General features: G+C 50.6%; 3 protein-coding genes across 6 annotated transcripts in view; 1 reads left to right on the top strand and 2 right to left on the bottom strand.

Moving 5' to 3' along the window:
• Ppm1f (protein phosphatase, Mg2+/Mn2+ dependent 1F) overlaps positions 1-2878 on the bottom strand; it is a 36997-nt gene extending 34119 nt beyond the window's left edge. Inside the window, exon 1 of the mRNA XM_076548395.1 lies at positions 2737-2878. The gene's annotated coding sequence lies outside the window, so the exon portion shown is untranslated. The remainder of the gene's footprint in view (positions 1-2736) is intronic.
• On the bottom strand, positions 1380-23679 carry Top3b (DNA topoisomerase III beta). 2 transcript variants are annotated; one of them, XM_015986542.3, is made up of 18 exons: positions 23543-23679; positions 16233-16405; positions 15135-15266; positions 14800-14906; positions 13416-13490; positions 11460-11656; positions 10914-11070; positions 10123-10236; positions 8717-8807; positions 7839-7993; positions 7625-7730; positions 6888-7034; positions 6606-6779; positions 4932-5060; positions 4292-4441; positions 3846-3946; positions 2737-2938; positions 1380-1959 (listed from the first exon to the last, which is right to left on the bottom strand). In XM_015986542.3, the coding sequence occupies exons 2-18, from the start codon at positions 16300-16302 to the stop codon at positions 1478-1480; spliced, it is 2589 nt and encodes an 862-aa protein (XP_015842028.1). In that variant the 5' UTR covers positions 16303-16405; positions 23543-23679; the 3' UTR covers positions 1380-1477. The 2 variants fall into 2 exon arrangements, with proteins under 2 accessions (XP_015842028.1, XP_042114894.1); XM_042258960.2 differs by lacking the exon at positions 23543-23679 and adding an exon at positions 23116-23527.
• Positions 23452-26664, top strand: Vpreb1 (V-set pre-B cell surrogate light chain 1). 3 transcript variants are annotated; one of them, XM_076548396.1, is made up of 4 exons: positions 23452-23687; positions 25488-25818; positions 25897-26021; positions 26108-26664. In XM_076548396.1, the coding sequence occupies exons 3-4, from the start codon at positions 25976-25978 to the stop codon at positions 26470-26472; spliced, it is 411 nt and encodes a 136-aa protein (XP_076404511.1). In that variant the 5' UTR covers positions 23452-23687; positions 25488-25818; positions 25897-25975; the 3' UTR covers positions 26473-26664. The 3 variants fall into 3 exon arrangements, with proteins under 3 accessions (XP_076404511.1, XP_015842032.1, XP_015842033.1); XM_015986546.3 differs by having other exon boundaries at positions 25483-25818; positions 25900-26021; XM_015986547.3 differs by having other exon boundaries at positions 25483-25818.
• The last annotated feature ends 961 nt before the right edge of the window (positions 26665-27625 follow it).

Genomic DNA, 27625 nt, shown 5'->3' with positions numbered 1-27625 from the left:
TTTTTGTTTTTTACCGGAGCTGAGGACCGAACCCAGGGCCTTGTGCTGCAAGGCAAGTGCTCTACCACTGAGCTAAATCCCCAACCCCATAGATTTTTTTTTTTAAAGTCTATGAGACAGTCTGCTCCTGGCAGCACCAATCTACTTCAGAGATGAGGATGGGCATCGAAGACACTCCACATGGAGTTTACTTTCTTTGTGGCAAGTTAGCCACCGAGCAAGAAACTGCCCTTGCCTCGACTGCTGACCGTATGCTGTCCAAATGGACAAGCAGGACACAAAAGAAAGGACTGCTGATCCTTGCCAAGACAAAGTAGGAAGGCTCTTTAGAAAATCCTGCTTCACAGATGAGTCTGTCAGATATGGTAGGCCTGTAAGCTGAAGGTAGATACCCCAACATTGCAGAGAAACCTAGGGTGACTGCCCAGGCAGCCAGTTGTTTTTGTCATTTCTCACATTTTTTGGAAGTCGCTTGCCTGCACTTTCTGTTTACTTAGGTAATATTATTTACTTCTTGGGTCTCTGAGGGAGTTGAAAACTAGATAGTTATAGTTTTCCTTGTTAACAAATTCAGAAAAGAAACTCACTACAGAGGTATAAAGTGTATAAGTTTGAAAGACATCAAAAGATAGTTTTCGGTTGGTGATACAAGTTAAGATAGAAAGTGAATTAGGTACATTTTGGACTCACCAAAATCGGATAGATAATGGAATATTTTCCCTGATTCTGTCAAATGTTAATGGACTGGACTTTAATTCTTGACTGTATATACTGTATATACTTATTGTAATTACTGTATACAGTTTTTCTTATATTAGTTGTAACCTTTTATTATTTTAGAGCAAAAAGGGGAAAGGTGATATCCTGTGTACCCTAATAAAATTTGCCTGAAGATCAGAGAGACAAAGGAACAAGCCACTGCCATGTCTCACCTCTAGAACTCCTCAGCCTGAAAAGCTTTAGTTCCTGTCTCACTTCTTAAATAACCTTTCTCCACCCAGCCATGTCACTTCCTTAGTGCTGGGATTAAAGGCATGTGACTCCCAACTACTGGGATTAAAGGTGTGTGCCACCACTGCCTGGCTCTGTTTCTCTCCTAGACTGAATCAATCTCATGTAGTGCAGGGTGGTTCTGAACTCACAGAGATCCAGACAGATCTCTGCCTCCTGAGTGCTAGGATTAAAGGTGTGTGCTACCACTGCCTGGCATCTATGTTTAATCTAGTGGCTGGCTCTGTCCTCTGATCTTCAGGCAAATTTTATCAGGGTGACAATATATCACCACACAGGATGAAGGGGTACAGGTGCATAGGTTTCCATAGGTGCAACCTCCACCCCCTTTCACCAGTAAAAGGTCCCAGGCTTTTTGCTCCAGAGAATACAAAATAAAAAGCATTTTAATGGTTTCAGTGGCTTAAAGACAACCACCATGATGTGTCCACACCAAACTGGAGCTGGAGTGAGGGAAGATGGGTTGTCATACAAAGTAAGCAGCCAGGGCTGACATCTTGTCTTTTGGCCGCCTGGGGTTGGGCTTTCCTGGAGGCCTCCGGCCCCGGGCCCGCCCACGACCCTGCCTCCTTCCAGGACCACCTCGGTGCATGGGGTGGCAGGAGGCTGCATGCTTCAGCTCCACCAGCTCCTGGAAGACGGGGTCGCAGAAGATGCAGCCTGTGTGCTGTGTCTCGTTGCCAGGAAGGGGAGACTTGGCTTTGTTGAAGTCTACATCAAGCAAGGCAGCCTCGCAGGCATTGCAGGTGTCAGCAGATACCCGTACTCGGTACGCATTTTCAAAGCAGTGTGCCACCACACTGCATGTATTGCAGGCCACCTTCCACTTGGGACCGGAGGTGGGGTCCAGAACCAGGACTCCATTCTCGCACTCCACGCACTGGCCAATGCCCAGCATGCTCAGTGAGTGCTGGCAGGTGGGGTGTGTGCACTCATTGCAGCCCATGCCTGAGGGAAGAGGAGTCCAGTGACCTAAAGCTGTCTTGGCTCCCTCATCTCTGGCTGCTTTCAATGTCAGACAAAGTGGTACTCTTAGCCTGCTTTGGGGGCATCTTGTTCACACTGGCCTGGGTTCTAACTGTTATCATTCAGTTTCGGCTTATCTAAAAATGTTCAGTCCTCAATGCTCTGGGGATTCCAACTGACCCCTAAACCCTCATTTTGCTTCTGAAGCTTATTCTAGGTTGCCCTCAGATCATCTGATACTTAACTGTTGCTCTGTAAGCCACTTGGGGGCAGGAAGAGACCCTAATTATCTTGGCAGTATGAATGCAGATCAAGTTCCCCTGAGGACTCCTTATAAGTGCCACGGGTAACAAAGAAAGGTACTGACTCCCAGTCTGATAGGGGATGGTACCTCCAGAGTGGGTGTGGGCACTGAGGCCCTCTGGTGGCTCTGCTTAGTCTGGATACATGCTCTCTCTCTCTCTCTTTTTTTTCCAGCAAAGAATGCAAAGGAAGACAGCAGCGGTGTCTGAGAGCCTAGGGGGCTTTGTGTGACAGGTGTCGTTGTCTGAGGCCCCTGCCTCTCACCCAGCCCAGCTCCTAAGTGAACAAGCGCTTGTTCACTTATGACCCAGGCATACCCAGTGCCCGAGCAGTGGCCCAAGTACTTCCTGGGGTCCCTGATGAGTATTAGTGGGTACAGGTAGGGAAGGCAGGGTAAGGGGCCGGCCCCACTGGAGTCTGGTAAGTGTGAAGCTGGGAACAGCCATGCACACTCACCTTTCTTCATGTCTCGGAAGGGTGGGTGGTTATAGCAGTAGGGACACAGTGGGTAGCTCTTGCCCCGGGAGCCGGAGGACCACAGGACCAGTTCAAAGTCATCCAACGGGCACCGCAGTTCCTTGTAGAGCTTGATGGTTCCATTCTGGGGGAGGGTGTAGGTCTCGTCACAGTGGGAGCAGTGCAGGCGGCTTGGCTTGGCCTATGGGATGGGACAATAAGCAGGGGTGAGGGCTGCTGGGTCTGACTCTCTCCTCGATGTCCTCCCCTTCACAGCCCTGAACAGGTAATGGAGACCACCTAACAGATAGATACGCAGAATGCGTAATTCAGTGTCAGGCAAGGACCTCTCAAGCACTGGTATGAAGCACGGTTACCACATCTCCTCTTTCCTACCTCCCTCACAAAGGCAAGGATTCTAAAGTAAGGGGCTGGTGGATGGTTCATCAGGTAAACGTGCATCATGTTAAGCCTGAGTTCAATCCCTAGAGCTCATGTGATGGAAGGAGAGAGCTGACTCCTACAAGTTGTTCTCTGACCTTCACATGTTATGAAATGCATGTATGTATGTGTGCACACTCACACGCATGCACGGGCGCGTACACGCGTACACACACACACACACACACACACACACACACACACACACACACACACACACACACACACACACACACACACACACACACTGTAAAGCCCCAGAATGTTAACAATATTCATGGGAGCAAGAGAAACGATGGCAGTGGGTGGTGGTCGCATGCCTTTAATCCCAGCACTCGGGAGGCAGAGGCAGAGGCAGGTGGATGTCTGTGAGTTTATGGCCAGCTCAGTCTACAGAGTGAGTTCCAGAGCAGCCAGGGCTGCACAGAGGAGCCCTATGTCAGGGAAAAAGGAGAGAGATGGTGACAAGAGTGAGTGGACACCGCGCACTGGTCTGGTGGTTTGTTTATGTCGTTACTGGTGCCGATCCGGGCCTTTCGATCACTCTGTGTGATAATTAAGACAACGGACATTATTTCTGCGTGACTAATGACAAAGTGGAGGCTTAAGGCGACGTCTGTGTGGAACGCTGCGGCCAGAGTGGCTACAGTCCCCCAAGCTGCACATACCTGGATATACTTCATAAATCGATGGCACTTCCCACAGCGCGAGAGGGGCTTGCCTGTGGCAGCCAGGGGCGAAAAGGATACCTCCATCAACTCGTCCATGCCTGAGAGCAAGCAGAACACAGGAGTCATGTCCCTCCTGGTCCTCGGCAGCCCTCCCTCCAAGAGATGGCTTGGTGGAACTGGCTGAACCAGACAGAGGCCAGCACACACAGTCAAGGGGCCAAGTGAGACTGTCTGCCAGTGATAGACTAGGGAGCTACAGCCCTGTTCATCGACTTGGTATACCCCTGCTGTGGACGTTAATTAACCCGCTCCCGACAACAGCTAACGAGGAGACGTCAGTGCTGTGACTCAGTGCTGTGACGTCAGCTCTGGGAGTGGGCATCAGGAGGCTCTGTCTTGTTGGAATGGCTGCTGACGAGGGGCAGGGAAGAGGCAGCTCTTACCAGCAATAGAATCAACAAAGTAGTGAAACTTTCTCTTGAAGACATCCAGGGTGTGGCCCAGGACCTGGTGGTAGTCGGCTCTGCCCTGGGCAATCAGGTTCAGCTGCTTCTCCACCGCACTGCGGATGGTGGGGAGCACCAGCTCTGCATCTGTAAGCCAGCGGGTGGATGCTGCTGTGGGCACTGGGACCCAGGACCCTGCCGCCCCACCAGGCCGGCAAGAACTGCCGTCCTGCCTGACCCAGTCTTCCTGGACCCCCTGGACTGCTGGTCTAGAGTTGGAAGTCATCAAGGGCAGCTCCTACTGCCATCAGACTTCTTGATTTCCCATCAGAAAAGGTTTTTGTGTAGAAATCTTGTGCTGTATTTCTCCATCTCCCAAAGAACTAGGGGCACACTTTAGTGGGCAGAGATGGTAGGTATCTTAGCAGAGAAACCAGGTTTGGTTTGCAGGAGAACCCTCTGTTGGACCCATTATAATCTGTTCATCCGTCAAATTCCAGAGTCTCCACAGCATCTTTGCAGTGGGGTTGGGGAAACGCACGAGGAGCACAGGGCCACTTCAGGAGGCAGCGGAGGTGCAGCACAGGAAGGAGCTGGGAAGCCCAGCAGGCCATAGGTGGTGGGGAGAGAGACTCACCAATCTTGTAGTAACCATGCACCAGGACAATGCCAAGGTTGGTGGGCTTGAGCCGGCGGCCACTCTCCACAGTGACATAGTTGCGCTGGCAGATGTTGTTGATGTGCACAGGGATACTGGCATCAGTCCCTGGAAGGCACAGCATGGCTCTGGGTATTCCTCAGCCTGCCCCAACAAGATGCTCTGGACTATGCACTCCAGTTACATCCACCTGTCAGAGGAACCCTGGTTTTTTGGACCCTCCAGATACCCATGGAAGGAGGAGTATCATGTCACAAACTGAAGCTTATTTTGCTCACTGGGTCCAGACTGCTGTCTTGTGTATGGCTGCCAGAAGCTATGATGCAGAAAGGCTCCCAAGACAGAGCAGGGCTCTCCTTGTACTGTGCTGGCACACCTGTGAATCCAGGAACAGTCTTCATTGTGTTCATTTTAGTTCTGCAGTTAGACTACAGAAGCCCAGAGAGTGTAAAGGACTCTGTTAAGGTCAGAGAGCATTCCCTAAAAACATTAAATGCAACTTGGCCTCTTCCACCTGGACTGTGGCACATAACACCCTCTTATGTCAGGGTCCAGCTTCTCTCAGAGAGAGCTCATTAAGCTACTGTTGAACCTGGGTAGTTTTACCCATTTCCTCTCTCACCTTCTCCCTTTCTCTAGGCCCTTCCCAATGCCCAAGGCATGTTTCCCACTCCGGGGATGCAGCTTCTTTCACCCTGCAGAAGTTTCTTGGCAGAAAAGTGGAAGGTGAGGCATTCTGCTGTGCTGCTGCTCAGAGGATGTAAAATGGAGCCTAACCCTGACTGCACACTTGCCGGTGCTGGCAGGGGGACATGTATCCCCCACGGGTACTCTGAGCGAGTTTCACAGGGGAGACACCGGCACTGGGGGTTCAGGAGCCGTCAGAGGTTCCACGGCTCAGAGCCAAGGGTAGGAATTGGCCCCGATCATGGGAGTTTGACATGCAGGAGTCCCTGGATGGCTGCTATAGTCAGTGTTTTTTTAAAGACAGAGTCTCATTGCATAGCCCGGGCTGGCTTTGAACTTGTGGCAGTCTTTCTTTCTCAGTTTCCTAAATGTTAGAATTACAGATATGAGTCGTTACGCCCAGGAAGGTAAGCCTTTTTTACATGGCCCTGGACCCTGTTCAACAGTACTGCTCTCACTCTCCTGTTCAGAAGGTCACACAAGAACTCTGTTCACTGTCCCAAACTGAAGTGCACATTGGTCTTTGGGTCCAGTCTCACATGTGGCTACTAGAAGTCATGGATGTGGAAAAGGTTCTCAGCACTTGGCTATGCCATCAATAGGAACTGCTGCAGGCTGAGGTTACTGTCAGGATTCACTTCAGGGACCTAGACCAGAATTCTAGGGTAAGCCTGCCTAGTTAGCTGTGTTTTGGGGAGGCTGCTGATCTGTCCGAGGAATCTTTCAGAATCCTGGGCTAACCTTGAGTCTGGTAGACACTTCTCAGTGCGTCCTGGTCCCATGGTGCACAAGGCTGCACCACATCTTCAGATGGAAGGCCTTGCAAACAGCTGTACACAGTGGATCAGCTGGAGCCATGGGTCCTACACTGGGCCACCTGTCACCACACGCTGACCGGGTGCACAGGGGTCATGGGCATGCTTGCCCAGGGCCCGGGGAACGGAAACCCCAGATCTGGATACCCACCGATACCGTGCTTCTCCATGAGTGTGATGAGCTCAGCCTCAGTCAGATAGTCTGGGGGACTCGTCTGCTTCTCCAGCATCTTCACCTCACCCACAGTGAAGGTGTCGCCCTTCTGGCACGTGGGCAGACTCTCTTCCAGGGGCACGCTCTGCCAAGGCATGATCTCTGTGAAGCCTAGAGAGACACCACTGTCATTTGAGGTTCCCACCTGGGCCTCCCATCCAGGGATCCCATGTCTCTGTGGAGACGAGAAGACAGGGACCCCGTGGCCTGCCATTTTACCTGGGGAGATGACTGTCTTTCCTGAGCATGTGAAGTGTTCAGGCCCGATCCTGAAGGAGATAGTGCTCTGGAGGTACTTGCAGTCATGGCTCACCGTGGCAATGAAGTGTCTGGTGATGTACTCGTACAGTCGCCACGCGTCACCCCCTGGAAAGGCTGAGCGTTACCAGGCGCCCTGGACTAACCAGAGCCTTGGCATGGGTATCAAGGATGTGGGAATACTCAATGATGGCAGGAACTGAGTGCAGGGCTATAAGCACATGCCAGGCAAATGCCATACCATTAGCCCTGTCCCCAGCCTCAAAGCCTAAAGGAGGCAGGAAAATACGGCGAGGGAAGCGGCTCCACTGCCGGATGGCCCGCTACGGTGTTTCTAGAGGACCGCTCGTTAGGCACGGCTGTGAGTGTTCTCTTGCTTCACTCCGGGTTCCATGGCCCTGCTCTCCCTTGTCTACTGGCGTCCTCAGGAGCACGGTCCTCAGAACAACCTTAGGCTGGGCAGGCGGCACAGTCCGCCTTTGAGTGCTGCTGCTCCGCCTCACTCCCCGACACCACGCTGTCTGTGTCCTGCAACCATCTCACTTCTGTCTTCCCTAGGCCAGTGACAGGCTGAGTAGCAGCCATACTGGTAAGAGGCCTGAGCCTGTCCGCTGGTGCCCAGTGCCTATGGCAGCTTGCCCTTCCCACCCCGGAAGCTTGAGGAGTGTGAGCATGTTGGGCAGAGGAGTACCCAATACCTAATTCAGCCTCTGTAGCCGACTTCATAGGTGTGATGGGAGGATGGTCACCAGCATCATGGCCTTTCCGTGGGCGGTTGATGCCTTCTGCTAACAACTGTTTTACCTGGGGGAGGGGAGGCAAAGCAGAGTCCCGTCAGGCTGGCTGCTTCCCACTGGTCCTGGGTTTGTCCACAGCTGACGGGCTGTGCAGGGCAAGGCCTACCCCACTCACCGTGTCTGCCCAGTACGGGTGGTTGGCCTGCTGCCGCAGAGAACCCTTCAGGTCAAAGTTCTCGGGGTAGTGAGTGGTTTCTGTCCGTGGGTAGCTGATGTAGCCCTGTGTGTACAACCTCTCAGCTATCTGCATGGCATGCTGTGGTCCCATACCTGCAAAAAACAGGCGGCTCAGGTGTCTGGAAGGTGGCCAGGAGCTCACCCACAGGCTTGGGCATTTTCCTTTTCTCCCCAAATAGACCAGCACCTCCTAAGAGGGCAAAGATGGCTCTTAGTGGGCACTGCCAGGGTTCAGAGGTAATGGTTGGCTGGGCACCTGGGACACAGCCTGTCCAAAGCTGAGGCCCTGAATCTGCAAAAGCGGCCCAATGGGAACACTGCCCACCGTGCCACGGTACCACTTCACAGTGTCGTGGCGGTGCTGGTGACGTGGCCAGAGTTGGATCTAGGTCTCTGAGGAGCTGAGGCTGCTGGGACTACACCTCAGTTCTGTGTCCTAGGCTTCAGCACTCTAAGAGAGCTTGTCCTATCGCTCTAACCTGGGAGCTGGCACTTGGCTACTGATCATTTGATGGCATTGCTGTATCATTGCCAGCGCTGAGGACAGCGCTTTAGGATAGACTGTCGAAGACCACCGATATTTCAGCTTGACTCTTGTGACAGCTAAGGAAGGGGCATTCAGAGGAGTCCTAGTCTAGGACTTACAGAGAAAGGAAATTCAAATGAGACTCAAGCCCCCCACCCTCAAAGCTTCAAACACCACAGCATGAGAGGTGCTTGGTGTGGGTTAAGACACTGGCTCTGCCCTATGCTGGTCTAAAGATGTCTTTGGGGGTGGGGTGGAGGGTGGGGCTTTGGAGAAATGTTTCTACATACCCAGAGCTGAGCTGGCCACACGCAGCATCTCCACAGTGTTCAGGGCAAGCGGTCTCTGCTTGGCCTTTTCTTTCCTACTTGTAGCCTCCACCTAAGGTCAAGAGAGATGGAGGGACATTTGGCAAGATGAAAAAGCCATAACAGAGTTGAAATGTGTGGACAAAGGTCTGAACTGAATCATTTGGTCTTTCTGCTCCTGAAATTCACTTTCCCCAGCAGCCTGACAATTGAACTGAGTATTTAGATCAGGAAAGCAAGGGGGAGGGGAAGAGAAGAAACACACTCCCTATTTTTCTTGAAGGAAGAAGAAAATGTGGAGGAAGGGGCTGTAGATGTAAATCCCACTCAAGTCAACATAGGCCAAGCCCCAGGCTAGCCTGCGGGCCGTGTCAGGGAAGCCCAGGCTAGCCTGCGGGCTGTTTATCACTGGCATTGCAAAACCTTCCTATTTTTTAAGGGAAGCTGCAAGTCATGTTTCTATGCTAAATCTCACACTTGCTCAATGGTAATCATTTTGAAATTATCTATAAGCCATGCTTGTCTGGTGAGCTACCACTTTCCACTATGGGGTAGAATACTCATGGAAAAGTTGACTCTCTGTCTACTGTAAAAATAATCCAAACAAACCAGCCAGTCTCCTGCCTTTACCAACCTCACACAGACTGGCCAGGGCAACACATTCTAGATTCCAGACCAACAAACATGTGTGCATGGGGCACTGGAGGTTAGGGTCCTGGGGTGGGTCCTGACATCAGCGTTACCAATATCAAACAGCTTCACTTGTGAGTCAGCAGATTCTGAGCAAAATGGCATCAGCACAAGGCTTGAAAAAGGCGATTAGAATGCACCTGATGGAGGGCGGGAAGAGGGTGAGTGCCGGGTGCTGTGGCAGCTGCAGGACCTGGTTCTTTCCTGTGCAGCCAGCCTTGCTGAGCTGCATCGGCTTCCTAATCACCAAGAAGCAGACTCCTCTGGTCCAAAAAAGCCCCGAGTAAAAAACACCACCACCGGAGGGGAAAGGTGACTGAATAGAGATTTTAGACCTATATCCTTCTAGCTGTGTGACCTCGGGCAAGCTCACTAGTGTGAACAAAGGTCCAGCTGCAGCTAGTAGCTTTGGATAGTGTAGAAAAAACACCGGTGTGAAATGGAGTCCTGCCAGGGGAGACCTTGCACCTGGGAATACTGGAGGAGTGGAAATGGCGGGGCAGTGTCTCAGATGGGGACAGCAGCTGGGGCAGTGCTCCACAGCTGCTGCACGGGCAGAAGTACGTCAGGAATGTATGTGTGAATAACCAAGAAGCCATCTGCATTTCAAAAAGGCCACAATGATTCCTCTGACCATAGGGTTTCTAAGGCCCGCCCATCCAGGACAGATGTGACAGATGTGGACAGAGAAAGAATACCTGAGCTTCTTTCTCTTGCTTTGTCATGTTTAAAAACATCTGCGCAATCTCCCGGTCAAAAACTCTAACTCGGTCCCAGTCCAAAAGGAGAGACTCCTCTTTGTTGGTATGAACCTGTAGGAAAGACAAAAGGAAAGCACATTGCGGGGAACAAAGCCAAGCAGAGGAGGCTGGTTTTGTCCACAGACAAACGGCCTTGTTCCAATGTCTCCTAACTGTTGAGCTATGGGTCCAGAGCTGACACCTCACTCTTCTCACCCACTGAGCATGAGATAGTCCCGAGGCCCTGCTGACGGAGGGCCTTAAAGGAACACCTGAACAGAGCTGTACTTCTCACTCTGCTCCTGCCTATCAAGACCTGCCTAACAAAAGTACCTTCCCATCCCCACAGTCCTCGGCCCTACACTTTAAACCTCTGTTATGCTTTAGGAGGCTCTTGTGTAAAAAGGCTCTAAACACGGATACAATCGGAAAGCCCAGTCTTCATCCTATGCGTGGATTTCCCCACTGCAGACACTGGCTGAATGGCTGACCTCGTCACGCACCCCAGAGGGAACTCACTCCTACTTATCCATCCAAATGTAATGTATCCAGATTCAGCCTAGCCTATCGTCCACATGAAAGCTGGTGCCTCTTCCCCCTGGGCACCAGGACCAACAACTGCTTGGTCCTATAACCCACACTTGTGCTTTTAGCCTGGACCAACGAAGTGCTGATGCTGACTGGTCAAACTCTCAGAGTCCACATCCCAAACCTACACCACCGCACAGGAACAGAGAAGGGAAGAGAACCTTGGCCTGCAGTACCCAGTACGTCTCTGGTTTGAAGGACTGGATTTTATCGTGTCTTTCCACACAGAATCCCAGGGTAGGAGTCTGACACGGCCCAAAGGAGATGAGAGAGCTGTCTAGATCTCCATACTTCCCCTGGAAATACTTTGTTTGGAACCTAGAGGGTTGGGGAAGAGAGAAAGAGGGCAGATCAATACTTCATTCTAGGCAAATCCTGTGCCAACCTAGCTTGTGCATCTGGGGGTACATGTAGAGAGGGCACACAAGGAGGATGCTCCTCACTTAGAAGAAGGCAGAAGTGACAGAGCAAGAAGCCACCAAAGAGGAGCAGGATGTCCGTCCTGTGTGCACAGGACCGAGTGAGGACACAGGGCACACAAATAATCTGCTTATGAAGTTGTGGCGGGTGTGATGTGCATCTGATCAACAGTTATTTTACTGAGGTTTTAAAAAAAGGTATCTCTGGTAGCTTATGCAGGTTCTGAGGGCCGAGGAGAGGCAGAATCCTGGCTAAAGGGACAGTCTGCATGTGGCAGGAGACAGCACCTGGTGAACGCACAGCCGATGCGCAGGTCTAGCTCCTGGCGGGCATCCACTGAGAGCGCCTCATTGTGGTCTGGCTCACTCAGGCGGGTCATGGCATTACAGATGTCTGTGTCAGTGATGGAACTGAACCTGGCCCGGAACACTGTCTTCTCACCACTGTGGGCATTATTCATGACCGGCAGAATGGCATCAAGGACCTGGAAGAAAGGATCCTGGCAGTGATTAATTCACTCTTTACCCCCACTGCTGGGCTGGCCCCTTCCAGGTTAACCCTTCCCCACCCATACCAGGCCTTCCTATATTTCTTTGTCCTTCTAGATGTCTTGGCCTCCCCACAAATCCCTTGCTGTCTCTCTTTCTAGTTGTACACACTTCCACGTAAGGTATGCACCTGCCTCCTCAGCCCAGTTCCTGCCTTAGTGTGGCCCACAGCCACTACCTCTCTTACTTTACTAAGCCCACAAAGGGCCTCATGGCCCCAAATCCCTTCCCTTTTCTGGGAGTAGGGAGTGCTTGGAAGGATAGGTAGAATTTTTGTATGACTGGAGAAAAGACAGAGAAGGAAAAGAGGAAATGCTGTGTGTGTGAGCTATGCATAGGTGGCCCTGGAATTGAGACTTGCTGAGGCCATTCAGGGGGAGGAAAGTCACCAGGGAAGCTGGGGCATGCAGTGGCATCATTATGGGAAAGCAGTGGTCCATGAGCTGCTGTTGTTTCTAGCCCCAGAGGGGGTACTCCTGTGGGGTGCACAGGGAAAGGAGAGAAGCGGGTATCTGAGAAGAGACAGTATACAATTAAGTTTGCTAAGAGAGCGGCAGGAGAATGCTGGGCGCCCTGAGTTCCTGTTTACTGGAACCATCTCCTGCACTCAAGTGTGCCAATCCCAGGTGGGGCTGGGAATAAGGACAGAGGTGACCTCTATGGAGCCACAGCAGGACCCGCAGGACCAGCCAGCAGCATTCAAGTGTCATTACAGAGGGCACACAGGAAACGTCACCAGCCTCCCTGTAGGAGGCTCCCTACAGGTAGTAGGGAGTAGTGCCGAGGACATGTAAAGGTGGGAGACGAGGTCTGTGGCTAGAGAGACGGCTCACTGGTTAAGAGCACTTGTTGCTATTACCAAGGACTCAGGCCTGCAACCATGCGCAACTCCAGTTCTGGGGAATCTGGTGCTCTTTTCTGATCTCTGAGGGCATCAGGCATGTACACAGTATACACACATATAGACAGACAGACAGACAAAACTGATACATATTAGGAGATTGCCAAGGATATTAACTATAGCAACTAAAGGCCTGCAACGGGCATGGAGCTAGGGAAACACTGACGACCCTGAAGCTTGTACCTGTCCAGAATGGGGCCTAAAAAAAGAAATGAAGATAATGATGATTATTATCAGTGTGGGTGTGGGTGTGCTCGCATGAGCCGTGGTGTGAGTGTAGAGGTCAGAGGACAACTTTCATGACTTGGCTTTCTCCTACTCTGTGGGGCTCTGGGAACTGAACTCAGGTTGTCAGACTTGGTGGCAAGCACCTTTACATGAGGCGACATCTTGATGGCCCTAGTTTATGCATTAAAAAAATGAAATAAAAAAAAGATTTAATTTTTTTCACTTTATGTGTATGAGTGTTTTGCCTGTATGTATGTATGTGCCCCACGTGAATGCCTGGTGCCCTGGGAGGTCAGAAGAGGGCATCAGATGCCCCGGAACTGGGAGTTACAGATGGTTATAAATCTGGGTCCTTCGTAAGAACAACCAATGTTCTTAAGCACTGAGCCATCTCTCCAGCCCTAGGCGTATGTATTTTAAAGTAGCCACACACTTTCTGAAGTGGAGTGGGAGGAGACTTTTTTTAAAGCCACTATATTCCCTATGCTGGCCTCAGGAACAGTGTGACAATCAGGTCAGGGGGTGGGGAGAAGGTCTGAAGGGAACAGACTGGGTCCCATACTCACCTCAAAGCAAATATTCTCGCCTTCCTTGTCACAGTCCAGCCACAGCACGACGTAGTCACAGCCTCTGCCCTCCACCTGTCACAAAGCAGACATTGACAAGCATCTCTGTGACACTCCCCTCTGGGGACAGGAGATGGAGCCGGGTACTGAGCTTCCAGTCGGAGGACCAAGCCTGGGCTGAGCAAGAAGCTGTCTGAAGTGAGGCTGTCTCAGCACCCAGAAAAGATTTTGGTTCAGAACTATCATCCTGTTAGATCAAAAACTTATCATTACAATGTGAGCCATCCTTCTGCGTGTGGGGTGGTGCATGTGCGTGGCTGTGTGGGTGCAGAAGCCTGCTGGCAGAGGCCAGAGGAGGTGCGGTGCCCTGCTCTACCGTCCTGTCTGCCCCTCACTGACCCTGTAGATACATGGTTGGTCAGCAGGCCCCAGGGATCCTCCTGCCTCTGCCCTCCACAGCATTCACCACGGGTGCGGGGATCCAAACTGGGGTCCTCACGCTTGTGCAGCAAGTGCTCTGACCCACTGAGCATCTCTCTAGTCCCTGTGACAGGCATTTAAAAATATTTTTATTATGTGGTAACAAAACATACACGTGCTCCATAGTTTTCCGAGGGAAATAAAAGATTAAAGTAGATTTACTGAAGGTTTTATTTTCAATGTTTTTCAAACATGTATATAATATACTTTGAATATATTCAACTCCATTATTTTTTCTTGTCCACTTTCACTGACCCTTTTCCTGTTCTACAATATGACCTTAATGTCCCAACCTACATAAATTTTAAAAGAGCCAAAATGAAACAGTTAAATATTAACAGTGGTTGTTTTGGGTCATGTGTTCAGATTTTTTTTCTTCTTTAAGCTTATCTTTACTTTTCAGTTTTTAAAAAATAATATGTACATATTTAGCTATTTATAAAAGATTTATTTATTTATTATGTGCACAGTGTTCTGCATGCATGTATGCCTGCATGCCAGAAGAGGGCACCAGATCTCATCATAGATGGTTGTGAGCCACCATGTGGTGGCTGGAAATTGAACTCATGACCTCTGGAAGAACAGCCAGTGCCCTTAACCTCTGAGCCATCTCTCCATTCCGTACATATTTATTTTAAAACTGGGAAAACCCCTTAGCTGAGCCATTATAAAAGCAGAATATCTGCTCTCCAGTCACAAGGATGTCTGGGACATGGAACCAGACATGGAAACGCCCTGTGGGGGAGCAGAGTTTCCAGCAGAAAGATGGTCCAGGGCTGCCAGCAAGAGCCTTGGTGTCCCAGATGTGGACGAGGACACAAATGACGGTGCAACAAGAGCGCTGTTGCCACCTGCGACACAGGGGCTGGAGGGCCTCCTTGGTGAGCTCACCCTCCTGACATACCTGCAGGAACTTGACCATGTTCAGCTTGGGGTTAGCTTCCTTCTTCTCCGTTGGAGCTTGGCTGAACAGCTCTGCGGGATCCACCTTATCCCACTTGTTGTACTTTCCTGTAAACCACATCCACGAAGACACTGAATCACACTTCACACTTCACAAGGCTCGGCCTCTGCAGCTCCCGGGATACGGTAGGTGCATCGTGCAGATGGGTGTGGCTACCTTACCCAGTTGCTAACCACTTCATGACCTGCTGGAAACAGGCTCTAACTGGACCCTGGGTAGTACTGTACAGTGCTCCTTTCAATAGGTCAGGGGCAGGAGGGGAGAGGTCATCTTACCCAGAAAATCCAGGGTCATCACATGACCACAGACAGATGTCATCTTGAAGTGGACAGGTTGGCCAGCAAAGGTTCCTGTGTACTTGTGCACTGAACATGCCCCATTCAGCCCTTTGTGTGAGGACATGTTCCCTGGGGAGGCAAGGCCACAGACAACTGTGAGACTGAGTTGGAGATGCTGTGGGTCCCTGAGCCTACATGCTGACCCTCAGAGGTCACTGTGACTTTCCCCAGCCCACCTGCAGTTAACTAGGTACGGGGCGACCTTACAGTGCTCAGGGACAAAGGCATCTATGAAAATGTGATGGTGACTCACGCCAGAGTCCCATCCTGGCTGGGAACTCAAGGCAGAGACTCCTGGACTCTCACTGCATTTCTGTTTTCCCTTCTTGATTTGAATTCTACCTTCATTTAGTTAGATTTTAAGGTTGCCAGAAACCTCCTAATTATCATGTACTATAATATGTTCCCTCAGCCGAACACTCCTGGTACTTGGAGATGAGGTACCCCTCTGGACCTCTGGATGTATTCTCAGCTTAACTAGGGGTTCTTCCTCCTCCAACTGTTGGTAAAAGGGAGGTCAAGGTCCAAGTGCTCTTCCTGTTTAGAGGGAAACAACTCCTATCTGCCAACCCTCAACGGCAGAGTGGATCCTGATGGGCAAATCTTCCCCTACTTTCCTGGCTCTCAGGTCACCGGTCACTTGTGAGATGTCGAAGGGGTAACTCTAACTACATCAAGGGCTCAGTAGGCAGTAGTGAATATCTAGTGGTGTAAAATCCAAGACTTAGTCTCGTCTACCTCCTCCCAGGATTGCTTCTTGCACTTATGACTGCACCCCAACTGGTGCAGCGTGCTGACAGACACAGCAGTTCTACTCCACTGTCTTCCCTGGAGGCTTCAGCCCTCGTACTCTGTGTCGACACAGCACGCCACAGGAGATTCGCTACTGAGGTGTTTCCTAAAACCTGCCAATCCCAGCTCACCCTACCAGCTGGTGGAGGCACATTTTTGGAAAAGAAATGCTGTAAAAAGCACAAATGACAGTGCTTACAGATTAAAGCCATCAAACAGCCTAGTACTTTTGTTTTTTCTCACCTCGGGAGAGGATTTTGGCGATGGACTGTGCCAGGGATGGCTTTTCTGCTACCATGAGCACGGTCTTCATTCCTGCTCCAGGCTGTCAGGGCCACAGACTGCAGCACCACACCCAAGACAACAGCAGGAGAAAAGCTCAGAAATGCCGCCTCTGCAGCTCCACACGCTGACTCCTGAAGGGAAGACACGACAATACATCATCTTACCTCCCGTGCTCAGGGACCGCTCTGAAGAGGGCAGAAGCAGGTACAAGCTAGAGGCAGGAGTGAAGCGCGGTGGGACGCTTTCTCCCAGGCAGCAAGGACCTAACGGCACACACCAGCACTTGCTGAGGGAAGGAGAGACATTTTCTTCATCGGTGTAGCTACTGGAGATGTCCAGGACCTGTAAATAACCCAGTGAAACTCACCGGGTCACACACAAAGATGACGGGTGTGAAAGCAGAGGGCAACAAGTTGGGAAGAAGAAGGGAATCCCAGAGAATGGGGCACAAAGGGCACTCGGTCATGAGTGTGACAAAAACACATCATATTCATGTATGAGAATGTCACGAGGAAACCCATTAGTAGGGATAAGCAACACGACTGGGTTGGCAGGGTGGCTAAGTGGGAAGAACAAGGAAAGTCACTTTCCTTTCTTACATTTGGCAAAACCAAATACTACTGTTCTGCTACACCCACATCAGTGCCTGCTCAGGAGACCGGAACCAACAGACTCACAACAGGACCGTGCGCAGAGAAGAGACTTAGATCTAAGTGGGATGTCTACCAAACCCCTCCCCTCAGGGCTCAGGCAGCTACGGGGAAGAGGCAGAAGGATTTTAAGAGCCAGGGGTGATAGAAGACTTCAATAAAGTGTCTTCCAGACACTGAAGAACTGACGCACACGTGAACTCAGAGACTGTGGCAGGGCTGAGGGAAGGAAGTGGACCCAGGCCCCACCCCGATCAGGACGCTATCTGCAACTGATATCCACTGGCAAAGGGGAACTTCCTTTTCTCCAGCAGTCTCAATGTGTGTATTAACTGCTCCTCAGGGCAGGCCACATGCCTAGGAGTAGCTGGCCACCCCAAAATGAACTGAACATATTTCTGTAGTCTTTTTGTCTCATTTTGCTTTGTTTGGACATTTTTTGTCTTATTGACATTTTCCTTGACTGATTTTCATTTGTACTGGTGTGTGTGTGTGTGTGTGTGTGCTGCTTTTTTTTTTAAAGTGGGGAGAAGAGAATACAAAGTTGGGTGTGTAGAGAGGTGGGGAGGAATTAGAGGAGGGGAAAACATGATAAAAATATGTTGTATGAAAAAAATCTTTTTTTCACTAAAAATGTTTTAAAAAACAAAACAACAATAACCATATTTGGACACTTGGAAGGTAGGGTGAGAGGATCAATAGTTGAAAGTCATTGGCTACACAGGGAACTCAAGGCCAGTCTGGACTACATGAGACTTTACCTCATAATAGCAAAACCACAACCAACCAAAAGACATCCATTTAGAGCCTCTGCCAGTACTCCCTGGCTGGACTACTCTACCACTCTGAAAAATACCGTTTGGTGACCCCTCTTCTTCTTGGCTTATTGTTTGGGCAGGGTATGAAAGCCAGGCTCTCGCACAGCGCTGTATCAGCCTCCGAGCTCTTCTAACGCTGTCTACCAGTCAGGCCTCTCTTCTCACACCATAGCCCTTGGCCAGGCATCTGTCTTAACTAACCCACAATACACTGTACTATGGCCAGCAATACCTTGCAGGAGAACACGCAAGCCTCCCGTCTGGACCACTGCTGCCCTGCAGCTCTCTGGGCTCAGGTAAGATGGTGCAAAGCAACACTGGTTCGTGTCCTCTTAGAGCTCACACTGCAGTGCGGGGTCTCCATAGGTGGGGAGGGTAAGAGACAGGGTAGGGCTGCACAAGATGGCATCTGGGAGAGGTGTGCAGGCAGAAGGGATCAGGGAAGGTGAGGCCTGGAGAGACATGGCTGGACAGTTGGAGCGGCAATAAAGTGGGCGGTGTGGGGTGGGGAAGCTGGGTGGCAGTGAAGGATTGCCCTGGAGTACAACAACCTGATCTCAAATACTAAGGGGCCCTCTGGCTGACACACAGGTGACCGGACCCTGAAGAGCCAGGGCTAGACAACGGGATAACACAGACAACCTCTAGATTTCTGGCTCAGGCAACTGAAGGAAGAGACTCCTGCTGGTTGATGAAAACTTGAGAGAGAAGCAGGTCAAGTCAGAGTTCAGGGGCAGTTTGGGTATGGCAGAGGAAGCAGCAGTGCTACATGGAAGGATTGCAGCTGGGAGCCAAGGAGATGAAGAGGAGCCATCAGGAGGTGGCGGGAGAGGTGAGGCCTGAAATCTAGGGAACTGAGCCCTTCGGTGGTCTTTTTGACACCACCACAGTGTCAGATGTAGGACGCGTGACAGAGTAGCCAGACCTGACCATAGGTTTAAGCAACCTAAGTGGACCCCAGTGACCTTGATGGGGACCATCTGTCCAGTGACAAAAGCAAAGGCTGAGTGGGATGAGTTCCAGAAAACTCTAAGTGCGCTTTACAGCTCCTTTTAGGAGGATGGCATGCCACTGTGAAAACCGTCCAGCACAGAAGGAAGACGAGGGCGTGGGGAGCTACTGGAGTGACAGCAGAGTGGACCAAGGGATGAGAGGCAGCTGGCCAGCCAGGGGCCTGGAGGACAGCCTAGGGGGGGTCCAGGCAGTCTGGGGCCAGGCAGGAAGCCAGGGGCCTGGAGGACAGCCTGGGGAGGGGCCAGGCAGTCTGGGGCCAGGCAGGGGCCTGGAGGACAGCCTGGGGGGGGCAGGCAGGGGCCTGGAGGACAGCCTGGGGTGGGGGCAGGCAGGGGCCTGGAGGACAGCCTGGGGAGGGGCCAGGCAGGCTGGGGCCAGGCAGGGGCCTGGAGGACAGCCTGGGGAGGGGTCAGGCAGGCTGGGGCCAGGCAGGGGCCTGGAGGACAGCCTAGGGAGGGGGCCAGGCAGGAAGCAAAGGAGGTGGCACCTCTAGCTCAGGAGAGGCAGAGGATGAGAGGCATGGTCAAGATGGCAGCCTGGTTGTAGGGAGGGTAAGGAGAGGGTGCTGGGAAGGGCTACAACACTGTGTTCTGTGGGTGCTGATGGTAAGAGGCTTGGTACTAAGGTGGGAATGAAGTTAGAGGGAGCAACTCTTGGCCATCAAGATCCTGAACCAAGAATATGGATAGGCTAGGATAACTAACACTTATCCGAGGAGGGAGAGTGTCCCTAGGGGAGACCACAGAAACAAGTGGTAAGTGCTCGCAAGACTGTTCGTGTGGACAGTGAGCCCTATGAGGCAGGACAGGACTGTGGTGGGAGGACAAGATGAGACATCTATGAGAAACCACCGCTGGGGGAATTCTCCGCAGCATTATCATTCAAAGTAAAAGATCAGAACCAACCTAGCAGTCAAGAGGGAACTGGTTACATGAAGAAATGACATGTAAGTACAACAGAACACCCACAGGTTGCCAGGATGAGTTACATAGGGAACCCCGTGCAAGTTACCCAAACATGAAGCATCGCTACCAGTGACCAAACATGCCTCTGTGTACACGTGCTCGTTTACAAAAGGCAGGTGAATCTGCACATAACTCAGAAGCAGGTGCCTAAGGAGGGTATGCAGGTCTGGGGGTGGGGGGTGGGGGGGTGGCTCTAGCTTGTCACAACCCCTTCTGTACTATTTAAAAATTTGGTGCCATGGGTGTCTATGACTGATCAAAGAGAACAAAGACAATGGATTTTAGAATATGGGCTGCAAAGAGCACTGTCCACAAACAATGGAGATGTCAATGCAAACTCCTCCTAGAAAGGGGTTTGTTACTCCTTATGACACATGGAAGCAGCCGAAGTCACAGTTAGCCTAGGCTGCCACAGTCGTTGCTGTAGGGCCACAAAGAAATAAAATTTGCACCAATAAGAACTTGAACGTTTTCCTTAAATATACAATCTCAGGGGGGAAAAAGCCAAGCTATTCAAAAATGTACTTGTTCTGACTTCCTGACCTATTTCCCCTGAAAACCATCCTGGGCATCATAGGTCCATCTCTGCATGGACTGGGTCTAGGTCACTGCTTATCTTGGGCACTGAGTGCACAAGGCCTGTCTGCTGGAGCAATGCATGTGTGTGTGGACAGCCATGCCTCTGATGTCCAATGCATGTGTGTGTGGACAGCCGTGCCTCTGATGTCCAATGCATGTGTGTGTGGACAGCCGTGCCTCTGATGTCAATGCATGTGTGTGTGGACAGCCGTGCCTCTGATGTCCAATGCATGTGTGTGTGGACAGCCGTGCCTCTGATGTCCAATGCATGTGTGTGTGGACCGCTGTGCCTCTGATGTCCAATGCATGTGTTCGTGGACAGCTGTGCCTCTGATGTCCAATGCATGTGTGTGTGGACAGCCGTGCCTCTGATGTCCATGCATGTGTGTGTGGACGGCTGTGCCTCTGATGTCCAATGCGTGTGTGTGTGGACAGCCGTGCCTCTGATGTCCATGCATGTGTGTGTGGTCAGCCGTGCCTCTGATGTCCAATGCATGTGTGTGTGGACAGCCGTGCCTCTGATGTCCAATGCATGTGTGTGTGGACAGCTGTGCCTCTGATGTCCATGCTGGTCAAGTTTTGGCTTAACCAGAGCCAGAGGACCAGAAGTGAAATTTAAAGGGGACAGAGACGAGAAAGGAAACTGGAAGCAGGAGGGAAGAAAGGACCAGACCCTGGACAGTCCTGCCAGCGCTGCTGGGATGGGCACATTGTCATTATATTGCTCTATAAGGAATGTGGGTCACACTAGAGCTGGAGGGCAGCATGTGGATGTGCCCTGGACCCGTTTGCTCTAGAATGGGTGCTCTAAGATTTTATCCTGCGGCCTCTGAGAGTATCTCTGCTGTACTTCCCTGTGGTACCTAACTACTAAGCCTGGTGTGGACTCTCAGGTTCCTGTCTTACAGCCCCCAGAACACAGGCAAGGGATGGGAGAGCAGAGGCCTCTGTTCGCTCACTCTAATGGGAAGTAGAGGATGGTGAGCAAACACCACTGCATGAGAAAACTTTATCTGTAACGTGAATAAAATGCTTACAGATGCTTTAAAAACAAAAAGAAACCAAAACCAAAACTTATGTTAGTCAGGGCGTGGTAGGAGGCAGAGGCAGGCAGATCTCTTAGTGTAAGTTTGAGGCCAGTCTGGTCTATACAGTGAGTTCCAGGACAGCCAGGGCTTCACAGTGAGGCCTCATCACACAAAAACAACAGCAGCAGCACCTGACTTTAACTATAGAGTACTGCAAATACCTTCATTCCTAGGAGCTCTTCTTCCATGGTTTCAAAGTTCTGGGAATTTTGTATCTCTACCCCTCCTCTGCAACCCAAGACCCTAGGTTACTGAATAGATTGGCAAGTCCCTTCAGACACAGACATTCTGCCTTAGCAGGGTTATATCACTTACCCAGGAAAAGGAATATAATTGGAATTTATATATATATAAATATATATATATATATATATATATATATATATATATATATATATATATATATATATATATTCCTTCCATCCATCCATCCATCCATCCATCCATCCATCCATCCATCCATCCAGGAAAGGAATATAAGTTTCCTTCCTTCTAGCCCAGAACACTTTCCTTTTCCCAGATCAGATTCTACCTTTTAAAAAGAAGATGTAGTTGTGATTAATCTCAAGATCTCCTGATTTCCGGTTAAGGCACATCTTCCATTTCAAAATGAAAACAAATGAGAAAACCTGAATTTGACAGCTTACAAGCACCCCTTACATACCACATTCACACTTTTGATTTAGTAACACTTCTATTTACTTAAGTTTTTGCTTTCTGTGTGTGTGGAGAGACTGGGCATTGAGACAGGGCCTCATGTAGCCAGTGCTGGCCTCAAATTCACCATGTAGCCCAGGACGGCCTTGAATTCTTGATCTTCCTGCCTTTCACTCCCGAGTGCTGGGAATATAGGCATATAACAAAATGTCTAGCTAAGATTTTTAGATATAATCACTTAAATATATAAAATACTCTGTAACATAAACCTACAAGATACATCAAGTTTGATTTTATTTGTCAAGGCTGTGAGACTACAGTTTGTCCTATTCTGGCGTTAGGTAAGCAAGTGCTATTTAGGTGTTGACTGTAAAGAGAGAATAGCAAGACAGCCTGTTTATACCTTGTCAAATCTCATCCACAATGCCACCATCACTGTGTCCTGTGGGAGACACTGGAAATGTGGGCATTTCCTTTTGGGTCAGTGTCTTATGAAGTAGTAGATTTAACTTGATGAGAAGGCCTGAAAGGGGCCAGTAAAGCACCCAAAGTCTGAGATTTTAATACTCCAGTGATTTTTAAACACTCACAGACCCAGGAAAACAGGCCTACCTCTTAAGCCCCTTCTTTGTATCGAGTACGCTGCAGCTCTATCTACCAATATCTCTATAAAGTAGGAGTTACTTAAAAATTTAAAAAACATGTATTTTATGTGTGTGTGCATGTACGGGTGCACGCGTGCTGCACGTCACAAGTGGAGATCAGGGACAACGTGTGGGATTCAGCTCTTTTCTTTGACCATGTGGGTTCCGGGGACTGAAATCAGGCTGTCAAGCTTGGTGGCAAAAGCGATGGGCCGTCTCACCAGTTTAAGTTTTTAAAGCTAGAGTAAACTGCAGTCCATAACAATACAAGCTAGGGACAAGGAACCTTGGCAAACGTTTTCTTTTGTTTGTTTGTTTGTTTTGCCTCTCCAACTATCAACCCTTAACTCTTCTGGCTTCTCACGTCCAGTTCCCAGAGGCGTGAGTGACAAACCGGTTAAGAGAGGTCACCGCCTTCCCTTTCACCTGCGCGTAAGATGCTGGCCTTCCATTCTAGTTGACCGGTTCACCCAAGTTTTTCTCCAAGACCGGTCGCGCTCTCCGGACCGAGCAGGCTCCGGGAGGTAAGCAGTGGAACCTTCGGCGCAGAAGGCGGAGCGCAGGCCTCCGCGGGCAGCACGGCCTCCCGGAGCCCGTTTCCCTACGCGCGGGTGGGGGAACACCTCACTCGGGGCCGCGGCGAGCTCGGCGGAGCAGCAACAGTCGCTCCCCAAGCGCCGGGCCACCGCTGCCCAGAGGCCCCAGCGCGAGGCCGGGCGGGCGGCGAGGAAGCGGCGCCCCGCAGGGACCCTCCCCCCGCCCCCGCCCGGGCCTGAGCGCCGCTATTATTCCGGAAATGCCGAGAAAGCCGGCGTCTTCCGCCTCCTCGCGCGGCCAGCAGCCCACTGCTCACCCGCTGGGCCGCCGCAGCTCCCGCTCGCTCCGGCCGGGTTCTCCCGGTGGCCACCCGTGGACCCACTTCCGGCTCGGTCCGCTTGTGGTGTCCCCTCGTCTGCTCTCCGATGTCGACACTCCGGTGTCTGCAAGTTCCGAGGCTGGTGAGTTCCGGGTGCCCAGCCGCCTGTGTCCGGTTTGGTACAGAGGGAGGAACTCCAAGCCTCCACTATGTCCCTTCTCCCTGCATCCCCCAAATCATCCAGAGATAGCAATAATGATGATGGTCATTATGATTATAAAAACAGATGCTATTAATAATTAAAATTTTGAAATTATAGACAGCAGGCTTCTTTCAGAGTTAGAAACATAGTCAAGGATGGTGGCTCACACCAGGAATCCAGCAATCAGGAGGCTGAGGCGGAGAGTTAGAGGCCAGCCAGGGCTACACAGTGAGTTTCATTCCAGCCTGGACTACAGACTATACAAAACAAAACGCCATCTATAATATTGCAGACTGTACTATTTGTGTTAATATATCCGGAAGATGATGTATAAAATTTTTCTAGAGGGTTAGGATCACAGAAATTTTAAAATAGTTTTCATGACTTTATTAGCATATTGTTTTTAATAGCCTGGTGTAGCAACATATAACCTTTAATCCCAGAACATGGGAGGCAGAGGCAGATGGATTTCTGTGAATTCAAGGCCAGCCTGATCTACAAAGTGAGTTCCAGGACAGCTAAGGCTGCACATAGAAACCCTGTCTCAAAAAAGCAAAAACCATAGACCAAAACAAAACAAAACAACAACCCCCCAAAACCAAACCAACCAACCAAACAAACAACAGCAACAATCCAATCCTGGTTTTAAAGCATCACTCTGTTATCAAGACTGGGCCCAGACAGTTCCAACAAGCTCGGGTTGGTCACCCATCCTCGGTACATCAATTAAAGAGGCAGCTAAGCTGGCCCAGCCTGTAGACAGTGGCTGTCAAGCTGGCCATGTGCACATGAAGTAAATAAAAATAAAGAGATGAGTAATACCAAAAAGCAAAGAGAGGAGGTTTATCCAGTGTGCCCACACGTGACGGAGGAACAACCAAAGCAGTCTCGTGAATCTCCCCACAAGGTTTTGAGGTCCTGACATGAGGCTTAGGTTTAAGTAAAGAGCAAAAGCTACGCTTAGCCACACAGTCACGGTCAAGGTTGTTAGGTCTCAAACCTGGACAAATGGCTGAGGTGCCTATTTAACATATCAAAGCAGATGTGCCCTCTGGGTTCTTCCAGCACCCCTCAGTCCTCACCTGCTGACAGACCCCGCCCTCTACCCTGAACTCTCCATCCCAGGGGCTGGGCTACCTTCCCCCGGAGGCTCTTCCCTATGTAACCCAGACATTATTGGTTACCTGCCCTTTGTACCTTTGGCCTCCTGGCTGCTGCACGGGGTTCCTCTCTCCCTCTCCCTTTCTCCACCTCACAGGGCCCAGCTCAGTCTGGTCATGTCCACTCTGGACTTTCCCAGGTGTCTCTGCCTCTGACTATGCTCTCCCTTTTATCTATAATAAAGATTTCCTCCACCATACCTAGGAGTGGTCATGTCCTTTCCTTTTTATTTATTGTTTTCATTCAAAGGTGAGGTCTCACCCATAATCTACCCATCATGGTCTCATAGTGATCTGATAAGTTGTCAGAACTGAGTGAAATCTCTTCCTCAGAGGCAAGTCCCTTCAGTGACTGGTCCCAAGGCTTCAGCCTCTTCCCTCTCACAGAACAAGGTTCCTGGGGAAATCTTAATTCTTTGGGGACAATAGTCTGATAGCACAAGTGTCTGTAGTTAAACTATCATTGTAACATCCTGGCAGGGATGACATCCTAAAGACCTGCCCCTCCTTTTCTCCACCAGGTTATGATCTCTGTTGCTTCTTTTTTGAAGTCTCATTACGTGGCTTTGTTCTAGGACAGAAAGAACTGGGTTGAAGGCTCTTCAGAACTTAGAAGGCATCAGAGCACCCCACTCCTTCTGAGACCCTGGTTTCCTGCTGTGTGAAGAGGTGCTTTCACTGCCCTGAGGATGCATGCTCTCGTCCCAGTTCACAGGCATTTAAAAGTGAACAAGAAATCTTTTTCCGAGAGGCTCAGCTTCTCAGGGGAGTTGAGGTCACTCTCCCTCAGGGAGATGAGTCCACCAGGCAGCTCCTGGGTTCTGGTCCACAAGTTTCTAGCAGGTGCTTCCTCGCAGTACGCTTCTACGGGACAAAGGCAGGGCCACCAAGGCTGCCATCAGACCATTCTGGTAAGTGACCTACAGAGCCCAGAAAGCCTGGGAGGGTGGTGAGCAGGGACCAGGGATGCAATGACCCTCTTCTCAAAGCAGGGAGGAGAGTGTTTCCCAGCTGGCGGGGGCCCCAGGAGCAGTGGCCGTGGGAAGCAGACTGCTTCGGTCGTAAGCCATGGCCTGGACTTCCGTCCTGCTCATGCTGGTGGCTCACCTGACAGGTAAGGAACTCTTGGGGCCCAGAGCCTCCTGGCCCCTCCTCTTGCCCTGCTCTGCCCCGGTGATGGCCACGGTTCTGTCTTCTCAGGTTGTGGCCCTCAGCCCACGCTGTATCAGCCACCGTCTGCCTCTTCCTCGCTTGGAACCACCATCCACCTCTCCTGTGCCCTGAGCAGCAACCATAACATCAACATTTACAGCATTTACTGGTACCAGCAGCATCCAGGCCACCCTCCCAGGTTCCTGCTGAGATATTTCTCACGCTCAGACAAGCACCAGGGTCCCAATATACCCCCTCGTTTCTCTGGATCCAAAGATGTGGCCAGGAACCTGGGTTATCTGAGGATCTCTGAACTGCAGCCTGAGGACGAGGCTGTGTATTACTGTGCCATGGGGCTCCGGAGCCAGGAAAAGGAGAACCGGATAGAGAGGGAGAGAGGAGGAGAAAAGTAGTTTACAGATTCGGAATCCCAGGCTCTGGAGGTGCCCTTTGCTTTGCTCAGTGAGGCTGGTATAGGAAGGAGGAGTAGAGCATTGGGGTTTCACAGAGCCAAGAAGATGGAGCCATTCAGCTTTTCCATGTCTTGCAATGTTGCTGTGAGCCCCACTGGAGGCTGGATTATAGAATTAAAGCTCTTTTTCTGAGTTTGGCTTGGCTGGTTTGTGATTTCAGAACCAATGTAATAACTGGCTAGTCCCCAGAACCTGACTAGTCACTCTCAGATTGGCCAGGCACCATGAACAGCATACTCATTATGATCATGGGTCAAGTGGATGACAGAAACATCTTGGAGGGGAACCTCCTTGCCAGGGACAGCGTCTTCTATTGTCACCCTCACAGTCACAGAGTAAAGTTTAGGAAACACCATCACTGGCCCTCTACTTCGGGGGAGAGCGGATGTCAAGTGACAGGCTTAGAGCAGGTTCCCCTCCTTGGTACTAGTGATGTTTGGGATGGGGCTGCCTTGTCACGGAGCTGCCTTGTGTTGTGGGTGTTGAACAACTTCTCTGGCCTCTGCTACCAGATGCAGCACACAGCACATGACCCCCCTGTGAGTGATGGCAACCCCGGGTGGATCCAGATATCAGTAAAGGTCCCCGGGGTGAGCTACAGCTACCTTCTGTGCAGGAGAGTGATAGGCCAGCCGGCATTTAAAAAAACATATACACAAGAAGTAATTATTATTATTATTACTGTTATTTATTTATTTGTGTTTTTGAGACAGGGTTTCTCTGTGTATCCCTGGCTGTCCTGGAACTCAAATCCTCCTGCCTCTGCCTCCAAAGTGCTGGGATCAAAGATGTGTGCCACTAACATCCTGTGAAATAATTCTTTATTACTGCAACAGGTTAGTAAGTCAACCGTCATTCTGTGAAAGTCAGTGGACAAAAGTATTACAAACAACTATGGTTAAATGATATTAATGAACACTTCACAGGGAGAGTTGTAAATTGTGACTTCAGTGAGTACAGTGTGAGTGGAGGACAGGCAGAAGGTGGAGCATTCTGACAAATGTTTATCAGCTCAAAATAGACTGCTGAAACTCTGAGTTACCTTGTGTGAGTCTGTTGGTGTACAAGTTACACACACACACACACACACACA

The sequence above is a fragment of the Peromyscus maniculatus genome, chromosome 12 (assembly GCF_049852395.1).
Source record: "Peromyscus maniculatus bairdii isolate BWxNUB_F1_BW_parent chromosome 12, HU_Pman_BW_mat_3.1, whole genome shotgun sequence".
In the NCBI taxonomy this organism is placed as follows: Eukaryota; Metazoa; Chordata; class Mammalia; order Rodentia; family Cricetidae; genus Peromyscus; species Peromyscus maniculatus.
Note: the sequence above shows the minus strand (reverse complement) of the source record. Positions and strands in the feature narration are given on the sequence as shown.

What these genes read in the sequence shown, in the direction of transcription:
- Top3b (XM_015986542.3), bottom strand. Translation starts at nt 16,302, where the DNA reads ATGAAGACCGTGCTCATGGTAGCAGAAAAGCCATCCCTGGCACAGTCC. An exon ending in ACTGGGTACTGCAGGCCAAG is followed by an intron (nt 10,237 to 10,913) that starts GTTCTCTTCCCT and finishes TCTTTCCTACAG; the next exon opens with GTTCATACCAACAAAGAGGA. An exon ending in CTTTGTTGATTCTATTGCTG is followed by an intron (nt 3,947 to 4,291) that starts GTAAGAGCTGCC and finishes GCTTGCTCTCAG; the next exon opens with GCATGGACGAGTTGATGGAG.
- Vpreb1 (XM_076548396.1), top strand. Translation starts at nt 25,976, where the DNA reads ATGGCCTGGACTTCCGTCCTGCTCATGCTGGTGGCTCACCTGACAG. An exon ending in GCTGGTGGCTCACCTGACAG is followed by an intron (nt 26,022 to 26,107) that starts GTAAGGAACTCT and finishes CTGTCTTCTCAG; the next exon opens with GTTGTGGCCCTCAGCCCACG.